Source organism: Mustela nivalis (genome assembly GCF_964662115.1).
Source record: "Mustela nivalis genome assembly, chromosome: 3".
NCBI classification, from domain to species: domain Eukaryota; kingdom Metazoa; phylum Chordata; class Mammalia; order Carnivora; family Mustelidae; genus Mustela; species Mustela nivalis.
In genome coordinates, this window is record NC_139022.1 from 73,135,833 (window position 1) to 73,155,904 (window position 20,072).

General features: G+C 37.6%; 1 protein-coding gene across 6 annotated transcripts in view; it reads right to left on the reverse strand.

Moving 5' to 3' along the window:
• VCAN (versican) overlaps window positions 1-20,072 on the reverse strand; it is a 111,397-nt gene that overhangs the window by 4,475 nt on the left and 86,850 nt on the right. For all 6 annotated transcript variants that reach the window (XM_082724685.1, XM_082724682.1, XM_082724684.1 and 3 more), the window contains one exon: window positions 5,051-5,195. In XM_082724685.1, coding sequence (XP_082580811.1) covers window positions 5,051-5,195 — 145 coding nt within the window. The remainder of the gene's footprint in view (window positions 1-5,050; window positions 5,196-20,072) is intronic.

Sequence of the window (20,072 nt, forward strand, 5' to 3'; positions counted from 1 at the left end):
TATGTGATATGTGATAAATCATATAAAAGAGAAGCAATCAATTTTTAAAAATAAGGAATGCACATGAACAGAAACTTCACAAAAGGGTATAAATGAAAGACATGTAAGTATATTAAATGATATTCAGGGAAAAGCATCCAAGAAAATGCAAAATAAATCACAAGAGATAACATTTTATACCCACTAGATTGGCAAAAATCTCCAAGTCCAATAATATCAAATGTTAGAGAAGATGTGGAGTAACAGGACCTCTCACAAATGCTGGTGGGACTGCAAATTGGTACAACTACTTTGGAAAACAATCTGGCATTTTCTAGTAAATTTGATGGTACATATGTCCCATGACTCAGCAATGCCACTCCTGGAAAAATACCCTACGAAAGCTCACAAAGGGCTCCTGGGATCAAGTTCAAGAATGTGGATAGAAACAGTGTTCAGGGGCGCCTGGGTGGCTCAGTGGGTTAAAGCCTCTGCCTTCAGCTCAGGTCATGATCCCAGGGTCCTGGGATCAAGCCCCACGTCAGGCTCTCTGCTCAGTGGGGAGCCGCTTCCCTCTCTCTCTCTCTCTGCCTGCCTCCCTGTTTATAGTAGCAAAAACACTCAAAATAACCCAGTGTCTACTGACAGGAGAAGTGGTAAATGAAGCATTATATAGTTAGTTATACATAAAATACTGTAAGCAGAAAAATGAAGAAATACAGCTAAATATATCAATATGGGTAAATCTCACAAATGATGCTGAAAAAAGAAGCAAGTCACAAAATACATATAGGATGATTCTACTTGAAATTCAAAAGTGTGCAAAACAAAACAATTTGTTATTTACAAATGCAAGTATGTGTGATAATACTAAAGAGAAAAGTGAGGGAATTAAGTCATTATCTATGGTTGCAATTGGAATGGGATTGTAAGGGACCTGCAGGGTGCTCCAAAGATGTGTGGACAGGATGCACAGTGTTCTTAAAAAATACACTTGGGGCACCTGGGTGGCTCAGTGGGTTAAAGCCTCTGCCTACGGCTCAGGTCATGATCTCAGGGTCCTGGGATCGAGCCCTGCATCAGGCTCTCCACTCAGCAGGGAGCCTGCTTCCTCCTCTCTCTCTCTCTGCCTGCCTCTCTGCCTACTTGTGATCTGTCAAATAAATAAGTAAAATCTTTAAAATAAATAAATAAATAAAATAAAAAATACACACACGCGCACACACACATGCACACACACGCACGCACATGCACTTTGAGGGTGATGTTGCCAAGAACAACTAGTATCTATTCAAGAACAAGACACCACTGAGAGATTCCTAGTACCGGGAGGTGAGGATGAAACCCCTGCAACACAGAGACCAAGACAGACTACATTAGCAGATAACAGAGGGGTTAAACAGAGGGGTTAAACCACTCTGCTCTTCCCCCAGGACTGCACAGCACCATGTACAGAGGTCTTCCCTGAGCTGCTGGTTCCCACAGTTGCAAAAAAGAACCCGGGAAAGATAATCAGCCTGCCCCAGCACTATGGGATGCTTTGTGGGAGCCCTACTCTGCTCTTGCACTGCAGGGCTTACAGAGGGATTTTTGGGGTCCAGCCACTGGGAATCCGACTGTGACTGTGAAGGGGGAGGAGCTTGAAATAACCAGCACTTATTAAACTTTAGCAGACTAAATTCATACCTGTACTGCCCCAGGAGTAGCCCCCAGGCAGCAGTTTTGGTTACCTGCTGAGGCCAGACAGAGGCACACTCTGATCATGGACCTTGGCTGGATACAGATCTGTCTCATTCAGATCCTCAAATGAGTTTTGCTAGGCTAGAGGCTGGCTTGCCCGCATCCAGGCAAGGTGCTGAGTCACAACCTCATCTGGTATGGAGAGTGTCTTCCAACTCCTCTGACCAGGAGGGCTGATGACAACTCCAAACAACCGAGTTTAAAAAAATGGACAAAGGGCCTGAAGAGACATTTCTCCAAAGATCTATGAAAGGCCAAGAGGTCTGTGAAAAGATGCTCAGCAGACTAGTCATGAGGGAAATGCAAATTAAAACCATAATGACATCACCTCACGCCTATTTGAATGGCTATCATCCATAAGACAAGAGATAACATACTGGACAGGATACGGAGAAAAGGGAACCCTTGTGAGATTATAAATTGGTACAGGTACTAGGAAAGCAGGGAGGAGGTTTGTGGGATCCTCAAAAACTTAAAATTGAATTGCCATATATCCAGCAATTCTGCTTCTGGGAATGTACATAAAAGTTACAAAAACACGAACACTAAAAGATATCTGCATCTACCATGTCTACTGCAGCATTATTTACACTAGTCAAGATGTGGAAACAACCTAAGTGTCCAGCAGATGATGGGATAAAGAAGCTGTGGTAGATGTACATATATGTACAATAGAATATTATTCAGCCATAAAGACTGAGGAAATCATGCTATTTAGGATAACATGAATGGGCCTTGAGGGCATTACACTAAGGGAAGTATGTCAGACAGAGAAAAACAAATACTATATGATCTCCCTTACATGTGGAAGCTAAAGCAAATCTAAAATCCACTTCTAAATATGTGGTTACCAGAGTTGGGGGTAGGAGGTGGGGGAATTGAAGGAAAGTGTCAAAAGGTACAAACTCCCAGTTGTAAGATAAATAAATGGTAAGGATTTAATGTAACGTGATGACTAACACTGCTGTACGGTACATAGGAAAGTGGATGAGAGTAAAGCCTGAGTTCTCATCACAAGCAGAAAAATTTTTCCCCCTTTACTCTTCTTCCTTTTCTTTTTATTTTATCTACGTGAGAGGACAGATGTTAGCTGAACTGTGGTAATCATTTCATAATATATGTAAATCAAACCGTCACATGGTACACCTTGAACTTATACAGTGATGTCTGTCAATTACCTCTCAGTAAAACTAGGAAATATAATCCTCTTTACAGGTATTTAATTCAAGTAAAATTACTTGGTTCTGTATGTTTAAAGATGTCTAAGATCACCTAAAGGAGAAATAAGTCTTTTATTAAAGTCTATAGACATTAATAAAATTCCCCAGAGTATTGATTAATAAAGAGTTAAGTCTCTATGACTAAAATGATAGTAGGATGATAAAATACAAGAATCATTTTTGTTTTGTTTTGTTTTCCCTTTAATGAGGTGGAGTCCCTATTTTACAAATCTCTTTCCCCCTCAGAAAATGCAAACCATAGTGCTGTTTTTGTGAAACATTTGTAGCTATAGGGCTGTGGTGGTCAACCTGAGGCAGTTCTTTTCCTCTCCCTCCCTCCCCAGAAATAGGTGGTAAAGTCTAGAGACACTGATGGTTATTACACAGCAAAGGAGGAGGGTCTGGAGGGGAGGAGACTGCTACTGGCATTCAGTGCACTGAGGGCAAAAATGCTGCAAAACCTTCCACAATGCACAGGACCGCCCCCACAACTAAGCATGATCTGGACCAAAAGTTGAACAGTGATGCTGTTGAGAAATCCTGCTTTAGGAAAAAATAACAGGGGAAATAGATGAATGCTCTCAGATCACAAAGGGAAAAGTATGACTCCAGGGAACATCTAGAAATGGAAGAAGACAAACATGACATTCAGATTAAGGTGAACAGTTCATCAAAGACTTCTTAGACTAGGAACAGGGAAAACAGCAAACACTTGGTTTGCTATTTTCACGAGTCCCATGGCACAAGTGCAGAAGTAATGCACGTGGCCGAGGAAGCCGCTCATACAGAAGGATATTCAGAGTTGGTTCTGCTTTAGGTAAGAGAAGAGCAGAGAGAGTGACAAGCTGGTAGCTGAGTTTCATCCGAGCTCTGTGTATCTCAGTGTTTTCTTTCTTCTGATAGAATTTCTTTCTATTAGAGTTGAAGTCTTTCCTAAAATATCTACAGAGTGTATATTTTTAGTTGATTATTTTTTATCGAAAGACAAAAAAATCGAATGGATTTCATTTTTTGCATTTGTATTCTTACTCAATGAAAAAGTCTGGGTACAGTTAGAGGCAAAATTTCATGTTCTAAGACCATTATCAATTGTAAGCAGGTTTAAAAAAAATGTGATGGAATTCCCATTTTTTAAATGAAGAAGTCGGGACAGTGTGCCTTAGAAATTCAAACATACTGGTCAATAATAAAGACTTTTTAAAAATCAGCATTTGTAATTTTATCTATTTAATGTCAACTGAGTAATTCTTATTACAGAACTTACATTTCAAGTGTTATTATTTTATCATACATTGAAGGTATTCAGCCAGAGAGAGAGCAATGCTGATTTGGGCTATTGTTTACACCCAAGGAACTCCTAAGGCAATGATGAAAAAATTCAAATGCCTACCTAGAAAGACCAGGCACTTAACCACAGTGAGGCAAGGAGCAAAGAGCTGGAGACTGTAGTCCCCACGGAAGGAGGATGGTGGTTTTGAGCACTCGTAAATTTGCACATGGACCAAATGGTACCAGTTCTTATTTTTTTAAAAAAATCCAGATTATTTTTAATATATCCCAATTTTTTTTGTTGTTCTTTGTTTTTATTTAACAGAGAGAGAGAGAGATCACAAGTAGGCAGAGAGGCAGGCAGAGAGGGGGGCAGGAAGCAGGCTCCCTGCTGAGCAGAGCCATCCCAGGACCCTGAAATCATGATCTGAGCCGAAGGCAGATGGTTTAACCCACTGGGCCACCCAAGTGCCTCAATATACCCCAATTTTTAAATGTTGACAACTAATTTTTCTTAATGTTCTCCTCATCAGAATAAGCAGGTAGATAGTCTCTTAGACAGCACTTTGTTTTTCTGAAAGATATTGCCAGGTAGGTTTTTTGTTGTTGTTTTTTTTTTTTAAATATAAACGCTACATTGTTATCTTAGCATCTCACATCTAAAGTAAAGACATTACTGAAAATAAACTTTTCAAATGTACTGGAAAAGTGGAATATTCCAGAGGCAGCAAGAGATACCGTGCATGATATCCAGTTCATGTCTTGAAGTGATGAAGGTTATTCTTCCTGAATTCACTTGATAACTAAAATGCAGATCAAGTTCTTTATTAATTAATCATTACCTGTTCCTTTTTTGCAGGTATAGGTGAGATGATAATTGCAGGGAACATCATTCCACTGGCCGTTCTCATGCCAAATGATTACGACACAATCTTCTCCAGCAGAGAAGAAGCTGTCCGGCTGGTTGGGCCTCCAGTTCTCATATTGCTGTGAAAATGGAGGAAGAACAGAACTAACTACTTGATAGTTAAAAAGTAGCAAATGATAAAACTGACAGAGACATGACATCACAACAGAATTAGAAAGACTCAACTTTTAAACTACCTAACTGAAATTATTTTAATGGTAAAGAAAAAGACTTCTATGCTCCAAGTGGAAAACATCTGTATCTCATTCTCTCTTCAACAAATATGTAATTTCTTTTTCCTTTGACAGTAAGATAGGTCTGAGGAATTTTGTTCTGGTTATCTTAGATGTTTAAATATATAATCAATGCTTGACTTTAGAAATGTAATCATATTATTATTAGATGTAACAATATTAATGGAAGTGGAAATAGAAAAAATCCATCACTCGTCACTCCGTCATGCTTTCTCTCGGGCCTTATGCACAGATATAATTTTATGTAGTTGTGATTATAGTGTAATAGGATTTTTATTCTTCCTTTTACATCTTTATCACTATAAAATGTGTTTTCTTGCCTTATTTAATGTTATTGTTTTTATCTAACAATAATTAAAAGACTGTATTTGGAAAGACAAAGTCAGAGAAGAAAGAACTGTATGTAAGGGTAAGGCAATTGTTTCCAATTCAGGGCATGTCAAAAAACCAACCAACCAACCAACCAACCAAACAACCAACCAAACAAACAAAAAAAGCACAATGGCTACTTTTATGTCTTTTAAAAATGTATAATAAATAGATTAGAGAATATCAATATTTTTTTCTTTCTTCTCAGAAAAACAAATAGCTTTTAAGACCATTACGTATGGTAAAAACCTTGATCTTTGATAAAATAATTTGTGAGAAGATCTAAAGTTTGAAAGCTTCCAGATTAAGAGACCTACTTTTCCTTCAATTTCTTTGCCTCCCTTTGCTTTAAAATCCTCCTTAATCATGCCAAAATTAAGATAGGAGATAAGAGATTCCTGCTATGTAAAAAAGAATCTTTGGGAAGTAATAAAATTGGAATGAACCAAGATAAGCTTAATAAAGTTACTGTGGTGTTTTAATTTTTGTTTTGTATTTTTGTGGGTTTTTTTGGTTTGTTTGTTTTTACCAAAACACAGAATGAAGGGTGTTTTTATTTTTCTGGTGAAAATCCATGAATTTTATGGACTGAAATCCAATTCTAGTAGCCTGAATGGTACCACTGAGTTGGCCTTGGAAAGGTTGTTCACAGGACCAAAGCGTTTTTGACTGGCAGGTCGCCCTGCGACCAGGAACTGACATTTGCTCTAAAATGGGTTTCCAATTATTTCTCCATTTTCTTCTCTTTGCTAACTGACCTCCCTTTTCATCCCTCACCCTCCACCTATGTTTGTTCTTTTTGCTATTCTTTTAAAATAGATAATAAACAAGAAAATGGGAAAAGAAAGAAATAGAAGTCATATTCAGCCTATTGCTGGTCTATATAACTAAGCGGCCTTTAGCAGATAAATTGAAGCAGGATCAAAATAAAAATTCTTACACTAAATGAAATTAATAAATAAAAAAAAGGAATGCCTTGAAACTAACAAAGATCTGTATTTAATACTTTCTAATGGCCAAAGGTTCCAGAGTTCCCGAGATACTTATGGATATTGGAGCTCAATAATTTCTAGGTAACTTTCTAACTAACCTCTTACATGAAACAAGTAAAAGTCCTCAGAGTTGGAACATTTTTGAAGATCTCCATAGAATGTGCAAACTATGCAATGCTCCCTGCTTCCTTGTCCCTACCCACACTGCTCATGTCTCTTCCTTGCTTTGTCTTCATAACAACTATTAACTTCTCATGTCCCATATAATTTATGCATTGTATTGTTTTCTCCTTAGTAGAATGTAAGCTCATTGATGACATGAATTTGGGAGGTGCCTGGGTGGCTCAGTGGGTTAAAGCCTCTATCTTCGGTCATGATCTCCTGGGATCAAGCCCCGCACTGGGCTCTCTGTTTGCCAAGGAGCCTGCTTCCTCCTCTCTCTCTCTGCCTGTCTCTCTGCCTACTTGTGATCTCTGTCTGTCAAATAAATACATAAAAATGTTAAAAAAAAAAAAAGACATGAATTTGGGGTTCTTCTGTTTACTACTGTATCCTTAGTGCTGGGAATTATGCCTGCACACACTGGTACTGTTTAATAAATAATTTGATATTTAGGAATAATGAACAATAGCGTGTGTTGCTTTCTTCCTTATTCATATCAACTTCTAATTGAAGATGTTGCTTGCGGCTACCAAATGCTGGGCGAGACATGCAATACCATTCAGGAAAACAGTTGGTAATACATATCAAGAGCCTCAAAAAGTTCCAACCCTTAGACCCCCTAATTCCACTTCTAAAATTCTATCCTAAAAAGTAATCAGAGATGTGAACAATAGTTTATCCAAAATGTTATTTATACTAGCAGTAAATGGGTAAAAATCTATAGAGTGAATATGTATTCAATAAATTATGGTCAGACAAGTAATATGTTATGTAGCCATTAAATTACTTGTCTGTGAAAAATACATAAGGAGACAGAAAATATTAAAAGATGTGTTAAGTAAAAATTAAAAATCAAAATACTAAAAATATACAATGATCCAAATTTTACAGGTACTCTCAGATATAGCTGTGTGTGTATATGTGTGTGTGCACACATATGCCCATGTGCATGTCTGTGAAAGACCAAAAGGAAATGCAGCAAAATGTGACAAAGTTTATTTCTGAGTTATATGAGACAGAGATAATATTTTATTCCATATATTCTTATACATTTTTCACTTCCCTAGAGTGAGCTTAAATTATTTTTTGCATCGGTAAAAATGAACATTGTAAAATGATCTATACAGCAATCAGAAAGAACTTGTAAAATTCTTAGCTAAACTTTTTCTGATCTAACCTCAACAAATATCACTTCAAGTTACCAGTTACTTGACTGCCATGGGTTTTGCAGCTGACATTTCTTCCTGATCTGAACAATGATCGTCTCATTTTCACACTGAAATGAGATTCAGATTCCATGCCACTGAAGTGATTCTCAGGGCTTAAGCTGCCCAGACTCAGACCTCTGGTAAAAGATTTAATTGTTTTTGGTAGGAATTACATTTGGCTTGCAACAGTGATTTAAAACCTGTGTTCTGTGTCATTGCTTGGGCAGAACTGTGGCTTAATGGTGCAGGACCAAACTTTGGGTCTGTGGTTTTTACAAGAATGTCTGATACCCACAGGCATGTCACACTATTACCTCATATCTGATAGCTCCATTGTGCAGATTTATTTTGGCTAGGATGCTTTGATTTTGCTCCATGTTATTGCCTAACTAACTTAGTAAAGGAAACTTCACTTTTCTGAATAACTTTCTTTGTTTCTCCCTGAATTCTTTATAGCTTTATTTTTAATGTCACTTGCAGGGGAAAGGGTATTATAAAAAATAAATTGTTGACTTCAGGTTTAAAAATGTATATTTTTCACTAAAGTTAAATGTTAGATAGAGATCTCTGCTCAGGAAATCAATTCTGAGTTATAAGAATGTAATAGAGCCTCTGTCATATAGGCAGTGTCTTATACATACAGAAATGTAGATTCCTGGAATGGGCAGAGAAAAATACCCCACTCCCATCTTGATGTTTTTTCTTTTCATTTGGAATTCTAAGCAGACATCCTGCGTGATCTTCCCTAAATCAACCCTACTCTAGGGCTGGATGGGCAAACTAAGAATTAGTCCAAAAAAGCCAGCATAGTTTGCAGAGAATTCATTTTAACACCATCAACAAAAACAAATGCTGATCAGACCTCTGAATGTCTGTGTCTCAGAGACTCATGTGCCCCAACCCAAACCCCAAACTCTCATTGCCTTGCCAAGAAAGCAGAATTAGATGAAGACTATATCTGAAAAGAGAACGCTAAATTACTTTGCATTTTCATTCTCTTCTACAGTAAAGAAAATCATGACATAAGACTCAAGTAGTTGACATAGAAGAAGCCTCCTCAAGGTAGAAAAATTTCTAAATCGTCTATAACAAACTTGTATATTATTTTGTATCAGTATGAAATTGCTTCATGTTGTCTACTGTATGACAAAGAGTTCCAGTTAAATGACTCTTCTCTGTATCTGTAGAAAACAAAAGTGCCAAAAAAGACAACTATTTCAATTAAATCGGATTTAATAACTTTTCAGTTATTGCTTTCTCTTTCTTTTTCCCCCAAATGGGTTCAAACAAGTCAACTGCCAAAAGCATAAAATGATTCAAAAAATCCTGGCCACAATCCAACAGCAAAGCATGGTTCTCTCACATGAAAATTGTCTCCACAAACCAGAGAACTCATTTTGAATCAGTCCTGATATCAAGAAGAAAAACTCAGAAGAGACCGAAGTTATTCACCAAAATCTATCAAACTTTATAGATGTTTAGCTTACGTTGCTCCAAATAATCTGTATTTTATTGTAAAAAATTTGTTTCTGTCCCACCTTAACATAAAACCAAAGAATTAACCTGCAAGTCCTCTGGAGCACTCAAGAATTCCCTGTCTGCCAAAATTCTTCACTCTCAGCAAGGGACCTCAATTTCACAGACCTACAAGGGACCTGACTCATTCTTCTCAAGCAGCATGGCTGAAGAGATATTTTCTCTTCCCAGTGCTTTGCAAGTCTCCAACTTGATTCCATAAACACACTGAGAAGGATAAAGTGTGTGTGTGTGTGTGTGTGTGTGTGTGTGTGTGTGTGTGTGTGTTTGGGGGTAGAGGTGGGGGTCTCTGCTTTGGAAAGTTATTAGCAACCTACTCAAGTTAGATAGGGTTGACATCCTTTCAAGGTGAATCTCTGGTTATATAGTGTCTAGGAGTCCCAACTATCATTCAGAGATACCGGACACACTTTTTATCTTTAAAATACACACCACGTGGCCATGATCAATGGCCCTAAAATCTCAGCAGATAACTGGTATCACAGGCATGAACAAAACAAATTGATGATAAAAATGTAATGAGACTAAATTGACCTTTTCCTTATGTGGAGATGGATAACTGCCTTTTTTTTCTGAGGTTAAAAAAGCATTATTTCAGAAATATACAAGATTTAGAAATAAACCAGGTCCTTTGCTTTGCTTTAGAAAAGGAGTTTCTTGGGTTCAGCTTTGAGCATGGCTCTCAGTTAAAGAAAAGAAACAAGATATCCAGTATTACTCAGTTACTGCTGGGACAGTCACAACCCAGCTGGTCCTTTACTTGATACATATATAAGCAAATCCATTTAGGAGGAAAAATGCTAACAGCTAGGTGGTGAAAAGGAAAGATGGGAGCAAGGGAGGTTCTTGAAACACAGACTGACTTAGCCTTATGCCTCCATGCAACATTCCCAAGAGTATGTTTGGAAAAAACAAGTTTTTTTAAAAAAAAATCTTTCCAAGAGAGTGTCAATTCAAAAACCAAAACTTTGAAGGTACAAGGTCATTTTCAACCTCTAGTAGAGAAAGAATCCCAGAAACATTGAACTCTTATTTTTAATTTTAATTTTAAATCCCTTCTATCAGCATCTTAAAACAAAGTTTTCAAAGCAACTGGTCCTATTAAAACTTCATTGATAATTAACTCTTCTCTGTATCTGACCCATTTCAAATTCTTTTCACCGAGTTTTATGATTTCTTAACTTGGACAAATAACTATAAAGAATAATCAGCGGCACTACTATTTCTCCTAAAAAGTTAGATACTCTTTAGAATTTTTTGATTTCCTCTTTACTAAAAAGAAAGCAGAATTTTCACAGATACTAAATAAAATTGAAGTTCATCTTTTTGTGAAAAAAAAAAAAAGGTGAGATTTACCACTATCAGTCACAAACACAGAAATACAGATACACACAGACATACAGACCCCTACAAATACAGTACTTCTTGACACTAGAGAAGAATTATCTAGGATAATTAGAAAGGCCTCCTATTTCCACAGAACTATGTGGCAGATAGTTCCACCATAAATATAATACAGAAGATCCAACATGTTTAAATTGATAGAGGAATAAGTAGCAATAGACCTCTTGAGGTGCTAAAATCAAGCTATCTACTAGAAAGACATGAGCAGTAATTGAAGAATTACACACTAGTAAACAACTGAGTACGGTTCAAGTTTGAACCCGAGAAAGAAGTACAAATTATTTCATATTGTAGATCTTTAGGGTCTCTTGTTATAACTGAAACTGCAAATCTTGAATCTGCAGCCACCAAGGACCCACACTCTATTTGTCTATCTATCTATATATCAACCTATCATCTATTTATTTATCATCCACCTATCCACCTATTTAGCTATACTTCTTCAGCTTAGACAGAGTCACTTTTTATTCTTTAAAATTCACTATAATTTAGTGCTCGCTTCGGCAGCACATATACTAAAATTCACTATAATTTAGATTATCTTAAATGGCCAATTAAAGCCTCTATGTTTTAGAACTATTATGGATTTTGCCAAGTACACTTAATAAATCATACACATTCCATTGATAAAAACCATTCTTGACATTTGTCCAGTGAAGCTGTCCTGTGACATAATATATTATTGTACTTGTTGGGAAAACTTCCTAAGTCTTCCAGCTATAATTTAGAATCTTTTTCCATGAAGGGTCTAGTCACTGCTTTCTACTTACTCTCCCTCCCCCAAACACTGCTAATTTAATTCACTGTAAAAAGTTTCACAAGAAAACCAAAAAAGTCCTCCAGGTTCACATACCAGTGAAACTGGCCAAGGAAAACTTTCCACTGTGTTCTCATACTGTGTATGAAGTGAAGATATGGGAAAGACTGGATCCAGTATTTGCCTCAGTTGTTGGGAACTTACTAAGCAGGTGGCTCCGTGTGTTAGCCTCACAGTGCATTTAAAAAATCATCTAATTTCACATCTAACTTTTAAGTTCACAGTATAATTCAGACCACACTAGAATTTTTACACTCAAAACTACTCAGGAACTTACTTCACGGGGAATATACTATATTCTTACTAGATCTAAGTGGAGTTCTGGGTATGTGGTTTGAAACACAAAATACGATATGGCCACTAGGTGGTGATCTCTATCCATTATTATATTATGAATTGCCAACCAAGTTACTTAACAAAATTTAAAATACCCTCCTCCATCAGGATTATTTCCTTCCTGTGGCAAGATTAAAGGGTTATCTGTGGTATGTCCTCTCAGTTTTGTGAGGGAAAGCAAAAAGAGAATATTTTGCTAGAAGACGGACCTCAGCTAAACAGGATTTACCCATGAGATTGCTTTCTCTTTTGCTTTAGGTCATGGCAGCTATAATCTGAATTTTCTATCTGATTGGAAAGTTCATCTATAATAGTTGATTTTTCTCCATTTTTCCTTTTAAAATTACCAGATTATTTATGTTTACATCAGTGGTGAAACTGCACTGGAAGCAATGCCGAATATATATTCTCCACCCCAAATCCTTACAGCAGGGCGGATCATAGACAAATACCTATCTGTGCACGCAAATTAATGTCTGCAGTGTGATTCACATGTTTTTTTTGTTTTGTTTTGTTTTGTTTTTTAGGCAAAAATGTACCCAGACTAGCCACAAAAAGTGGCACCTGGACTCAGAGCTGATTTCTCCCTGCAAAGCCCTGTCTGTCATCACCTGGCACTGAGGGTGCCATGGCTGTGCTCTCACAGCTCCAAGTAACACCCAAACACAGGCGATGCCAAGGAGAAACAGATAACCGCTAAGTATAAAAGCAAACTCCACAAATAGAAAACGCTTTCCCAAGAGGACTGCTTCCCCATTTGAAACATACGCTGATAAGAAACCACCTTTTCACAAAATACAGAACTCAGAATAATTGCTCTGGGTTACCCCCAGCCTTTCAGAACAGAGGTCAAACAGTTATCTGCAAGGAAGTTAGGAGGACTACTTATTACAGAAATCAAAACATTTGGTAACTTTAAAATGCCTTTGTCCCCCCTAGATGGCTGTGGTACACAATAGGCGTTTGTTTCCAGTCTGTGGAGGGTATATTTCACTTTGTTTTATTTAACTCCTGGGGGCAAATGACCTGCCTTCCAGGAGAGATACACCTCTTCTGATCCTGATACTTGCTTCAGGTTACTCTGGCCGGGGCCTGCTTTATTTATGTTTTCAGGGAGGTTACGGTTTTCCTGTTGTCTTTCACACCAAAAGGAAAAGAGCAGCTTTGTTTTTAATAGAGAAAGAGACATTTGTTTTGGTGTCATTGCCCTGGGCTGGCAGGCTGGAGTTGGAGCCTACAAACTTAAATATGCTGAAGGGAAGAAAAACTAACTTGGGGTCTCCTGATAGTTGTTAAAGTGCCAATATGCCCATTATTTTGCTAGCTGGCAAGTGTCTGTGCGGGAGAGACAATCTGGCAGCTCTCGAGTCCAGCACTAATCTCGTGTAATAGCGTGAGCTCACTGGCCTGCAAAGCTGTAATTATCAACAGCATTTTCCAAAGGATATGAGTTCCTCCCACTGTGAGTGCCCTTGGGTGGGTGGGGGGTGGTGCAGACAGAGCCCCAAGGAGCCCTTTGCATTTAACCCCCATCTGAAATGGTGCTGGTGGGTTCCTTCACCCCAAGCTTGTTTGCAAAGGTCTTCAGTCAGGAAGTGCTAAGGATCCCATCCGCATGCAGTGGGAAACTGCCAAAACCCATTCTACATTTTTGTTTGCCTTTTCCATGAATTGCGCTAAAGCAATTAGCAATTAAATGTAAATTTCTGCACGGGATTTTAGAGGTTCACAGAGCACTGCTGGAAAAGCCTCCATGAGAAGGAACTACTGCATTGATAATTTTCTGAAGGGTAATCTTGTCAATGATGAAATGATTTTCCAGTGATGGGTAAGTGTTCTTCCAGCTACCTGACCTATCATTAGCTATGTGCACTCAAGGAAAGGCAAGGCAGAGATGAGGGTTTTGTGTTCTGGAACCGCTCTGTGACTTGTTTTATTTCACACGCAGAATCACAAGAACCAGTTCTTGGTTTCCAATCAAGCTGAACTGCAACACAAGTACGAGTTTTTATTAAGAGCTCAGTGGTCTTTTGCAGAACAGAAACTGAGAATTCTTTCACTCATGAGTAATGTGTTAAAGGATGAGGAAACAGCATATGTTTTCCTTGGCTTTTAGGTTAATATAATGAAGCCTGTGAGGCTTAACATAATTAAATTAATGTTGATATGCAGTGTGACTTGTTCACAGAGAAGTGGCATTGGACTCGGAGCTCAAGCCACACCACAGCGGACACACATCCATCTGCAAATAATTTTTCAAAAGTCTTCTAACATTTTCAGGTAGAAAAAGTAAAACTCGAGTTTTTGGTTTGGGGCTTTTGTTTTTCATTGTTTTCTGCCAAATTGTGGGCAATCTTTTCAAAAAAGCAGAAACCTACAAACAAGCTTGGAAAACAGTGGGAATTAGTTCATACTCTTGATTCTCTTTTCAATGTCCAAGACATCTGGGAAAGGGAGGAGGATAGGAACCTTTGTGTTTATAAAAGGGGAATAATACAGTCCTGCAGAAGAAAAATAATGGTTTATGACCTGCGACTTGTTACTCCTTTTCTCTGCCCCTTTTAAGTGTCTCTTCCTGAGTTTAGGGCTATTTCTTTATGGTTTCTACCTTTTTTCAAAGCTGGGTTTTCTCACAATACTTTGTGTGACAGACTGACATGTTTATTTATGAAAAAAGGGACGTCTGTATTTGAAGTCAATCCACAAATCTGGCTCTTCTCATGCATCAACTCTAACCAGGAGGGTAACCCATTGTCCCAAAATCCAGGTGTGCAGCTTGCCAGTGCTGAACCATGCTTATCCAAAAAAAAAAAAAAAAAATTCACTTATTTTCCAGAAAGAGCTTTCAAGTGCAAAAACACAACAATTAGCCTTTTGCAATCTGTCTCATAACTATCAGGAGGTAAGATGAGTTGGTTAGAGCTAGAAAATAAGGTATTTATGGTTCTGTGAATTAGGAACTTGTTTGAGAACTTGCTGGGTGGAATGAGACAAGTGCAGAGGAGAAGAAATTTTTGTTTCCTCCAGCAGTACGCTGGAAAGTAAAGGAGGCCAGGATACTTCCTGGGAAGCTGACAAACCAGCAGGCAGCTTCTCCTGGCAAGGCAGAGTGCCGACAGAATAGAGATGGCAGAAGGAAATGTGTAAGGGGCATAGAAAAAAAAATTTTTTTTTAATGCCTAAGAATAAAGTCAGGGATTTTTTTTTTTTTTTTCCACCAAACAAATCAAACTTTGGAAGTTCTTCAATATTTTTAAAAGGGAACTGGATTGTCAGTTCCGTTCAATCCTCAACCTCTGGCCAACACTATCTAAGGTGACGTTTTTCTTTGAACTGACCGCTTCTGATCCACTGAAGCATCCAATCCCCAGTGGTGAGGGGTAAGCTTTGATGGTGCTGCAGAAACTCACTAAAGAGAAGAGAGAAGGGACCAGATTTTCCTGGGAGAATTTCTTCCTGACGGTCAGAGAGAGGAGGGAGCAAGACAGTAACAGTTGTCACCTGAGGGCCACAGGTTGATGTTAAACCATCGGCTGCAGAGATCTGTTATACAAAGTAGTGTCATGAAGGCACCTAATAGTGTCTAGTCCCTAATTGTGCTATCCACAGACACACCATAGTCTATAGTTGAAAAGAAAGTTGTGGAAATGATTTTGCTAGGAAACACATAGACAGGGCAGGATAAATGACTCCAAAGTATTCCTGATGTCTGCCTCTCTCTGTGTTTGAAAGAACAGACTCAGAGAGAAGGTGAATAAATGAAGCTCTGTCCAGCCTCAGGCAACCAATTCATTTTTGGTCGACCAATCTATAATAAAATGATCTGATAACATTCAGCAGTAAAATTTTCTTTTGCTTGTTTTTGTATAACAAGGTTTTTTTTGTTTGTTTGTTTGTTTTTTGTTTTTTAAGTCATTTTTCTTTAGAAAGTGCAATGACAGAATGTGTGCCTATCTTGAAAAAAAAAATTCTCTTCTAAGTTTTGAGTAATTGTTGGTTTCCTAAAGCTTCATGGAAAATCTGTCCTGATATAACTCAAACCCGCAGGGGTGGCAGAGGCTGAAAAGTTTGCTTCCCATTTTTTTCTTCCCAGAGCTTATTGTAAATGTATTCTTGGGACAATCATGGACAAGACTGTCACCATTTCTAGTAGGCACATCTGTTTTCCTTTGGGTTAATAACTTTTGTAAGATGTATTATACCCAGCAGTATATATCTGTCTGGGGAGAACGTTTTTTTTCTTTTCACCATTTTTGAAATCTCACCTACTATGTTTTAAGTTTTTCATACTGGTACAACATTAAATAAAATATTTAACTTAGATGAACAAGAATTGTCATAAAGAGAGTCTACTAAAATGACTCATGTAATGACTCAACATGTAACAGTAAGTTGGCCATTTAATGACTCAACATGTAACAGTAAGTTGGTTAAGCAATGTATAAATATTAATTATCATTAAAAAATTATTAAGTATCTATTTTTGTCAACAATTCTGCCAGGTGCTGAAAAAATAGAGATGAAAGTTACTCCCTGATTTAGAAAGCTCAGGGGCAGGAAGTCAGCCCCACAGGGGATGGTGGTAAGATGGCAAAGGGACACAAGGGGCTTCTGGAACACAGTGGAGGAGCTCTTAGTCACACCCAAATGGGTAGTCTTCCAAGACGAAGGAGAGTCAGCTAAACATGGCATTTGAACATTAATTAAATAAAATTAGGACAAGAGATAAGAACATTCTAAGCACTAGGGCAAGGCTATGCAAAGAAATTCAGGAGCTAGGTGTCATGGCTCATTCCAGGAACTGTGAATATTTTGAGATGATATAGCTTAGGAAGGCAGGTGGAATTGTTGGGCTTGGTATAGCACACTAATAATCAGAATTTTATATTGAAGGCAAGAGGAGGGTATACAAAATTTCAAAAAGAGAGTAACAAGAGTTCATAGCACAGGGAGAGGCAGGTCATAGGCACTGGAAACCAGATCTGGGGGAAACACTTCAGACTAGTCATTCATTTAACAATTAGGTTAAAGAGAGAACTTAAAAGTCAGCTAAAAGTATAGAAGCTAGATAAGAAATGTTTGTTTAAGTTTGCCAGCTTTAATGTGTATTTAACTTGGATGGTTTAACTTAGTGTCTTTGAAGACATTACTTGGGTGACAAGAAAAGTAATTCATTATTGAAGCTATTTGTCAGTTTCTAATAAAGCACTTGGGGCATTTCACTGTTAAGAGATCAATAGTCAAGTTAAAGAATAACTCATTAGTAGAAAACCAAGGGACAAATTGAAATGTGACTAGTTATTTGAAAACCAAGTAACAAAATAAAAACTGAAATGTGTTAGGAGAAAATAACCTTAATGGAAATCACAAGGGTAAGGCTAGACCCAGTCTCTGCATTGAGTACACTTTTGTGAAACTTATTGGGTAAACACCCCAAATAATAATAAAAAAGGACTTCAAAGATACAACAAAAGCAGGAATATGGCATGTTATCAACACCATATTATATGGGCCAATAATGTGGAATGGGTCCATCAGAATCTGAAGAACAAGGCAATTTAGATAACTCAGCCAAATAACATTATTAATTTAGTATAAGTATATCAATTGATTTAGTCTAGCTAGAAAGCATAATCTTGTAAATATGATATAATCACACTGCAAGCTTATTGGAAGCACAGTTTTATTATTTCAAGAAAAGAAATTATTGAGACTGAAAAACCTAATATAAACTAGTTTGTTTTTACTGAATTGTAGGACCGAATAATAAAAGATGATATATGGTAACTATCAAAGGTTCTTTTTATTTTAATACTGCTCTACCTCCCAAGGAGAATAAGCTCTACTAAATCTTTCAAACAAAAAATGGGGGCAAAGGGGATAGGGGAGAAATCACTTTAAAACATAAACAAAGTCCTTAAAATTGCACACAGTCAAGGTAACACCATTTCTAAGTGTAAGCAGATACTGCTTTCCCTTGAAAACGTAGCGTTTACCATTAGGGATTTTTTCAAAGGCAAAGACACTTGGAGTAAACAGCGAAACAAAGAAGACCTATTTTATTCAAAGCCTGCAAACATATGGAACCTGTTAAGGGGATGGTGGCTGCAGACAGAACTACAAACGAGTTTAAGAGACACCTAGGCCGTCTCAGAAAGGAAGGGATAGAGGCAGTCGAGAGTGGTTACAAAAGCAGAGTGGGCCAGAGATCAGTCAAATGGGAGGGAGACAGGCTGTTGGGCAGATGGTCTTTTCTGTTCCAAAATGTTCAAAGTTAGGGACACTCCTTAGCACACTTTTATTTGACACAAAGAGGGAATTAAGAAGAGACCAAGGATCTGTTAGAGTGCTTTCTGGATTTGCTTGTGTCATTTCTTTGATACATTTTCCTTGTTTATGTAATTCATCTGCTGCCTTCTTCAAACTGAGGGCTTTGCTTGATGCTTTCTTCATAACCTTTGGGTTTTAATGTAAAAATGTAAACTAATTTAGGGTAAGGTTCACAGGAACACGAGGGATGTTATCTTCCTCTGGAAAATTTCCAGAAGATCAAGATTTGTTTCTTACAAAGTGTAATGCTTGCTTATTTACTAAGTTGAAGACCAGTCTAGACCATGGAAATGGCAATGAAGTTATTTTTTACAGTATTTTTCATAGTCCATTAAAAATTAATGGACACAGAAAAAAAAAATCGTTGAGTTGGTTTGCTTTGGCATAGTGGAATAGTGACATTTGATGAGTGAAGCTCCCCTGAATGGCACTTAGCAGGAGAGAAAGGTTCCCTGAGATGATTTAGAGACCCCGACACAGCTACCAGCTACAAGCCGATTTCAGTGTCATTAACCAAGCTCATAGGTAGTATATGGCCTTGTTCCAGACACCATAAGAAAGAAAAGCAAGCACGAGAACCACTTCTTTGAAAAGTTGAACTGCTAATGTCTAGAAACATACAAAAATGCCATGAGTGAAAACAAATCAATTCTATATAATCAACAACATATTGGAAGTTGGGGACTTTGTCTAATCAGAGCGGTATGTAGCAGATGACAGACTTCACATACATTATATCTGGCCAAATGCAGCTATTCCAGGCTCAGGGCAAGAACACACATGGACACCATGAGATAAGTTGTGGTCAAGGTCTGCAAGGCACAAGTAAGGACCAACCAGAGCCCTACCTGAGTCCTTGGCTTTCTAGCTTCTGTAATACGGTTGGGACCTCACAGGACCTGCACTTTTCAGCGGGCTATGTATAAAGGAAAGTGTGTGGGAGGAAGATCAACAGAGGGTCTTCAGACCCAAATAATCCCATAGGAACGAAATATTCTTTCCACAAAAGAAAACTCGACAAATGTCTATACTTTATAAAAATACATCAACAAAATTATAGAAACAGTCTTAACATACAGGGAAAAAATCCTTTAGTTTTTATGTTCATATATATATTAAATTAATAAAAGCAAAATAGTCTACCTTCAGTTAAAATTAATATAGAAGAACTCATGGCCTACTAACCCATTAATCTAACTGACCAAAATTATGCCCCCTGAAATTACTATTCATTTTAGCAAAATAAAAATAAGCAGATGCTACAACTGCAGATATACCATCCAGTTAGGACCATTATAAAACAAGGAGTATTGATCCAGAGGATGTGGTTAACATATCTTAGTGGGAATGTATTTCATGGACAATCTACCTTCCTTGTTTTTTCTGCATCTTGCCAAATGACCTACATTTGGACCTGAGTGACAACAGTCCAGATTAAAGATAAGGCGTGATGACACAGAGAGGGGAGGCCAGATTTTATTTCAGGGTTGCTAAAGGCAAAAGGTAATAAGGGATATAATTTCAAGTCAACGAGGTGCCAGCCAAAATA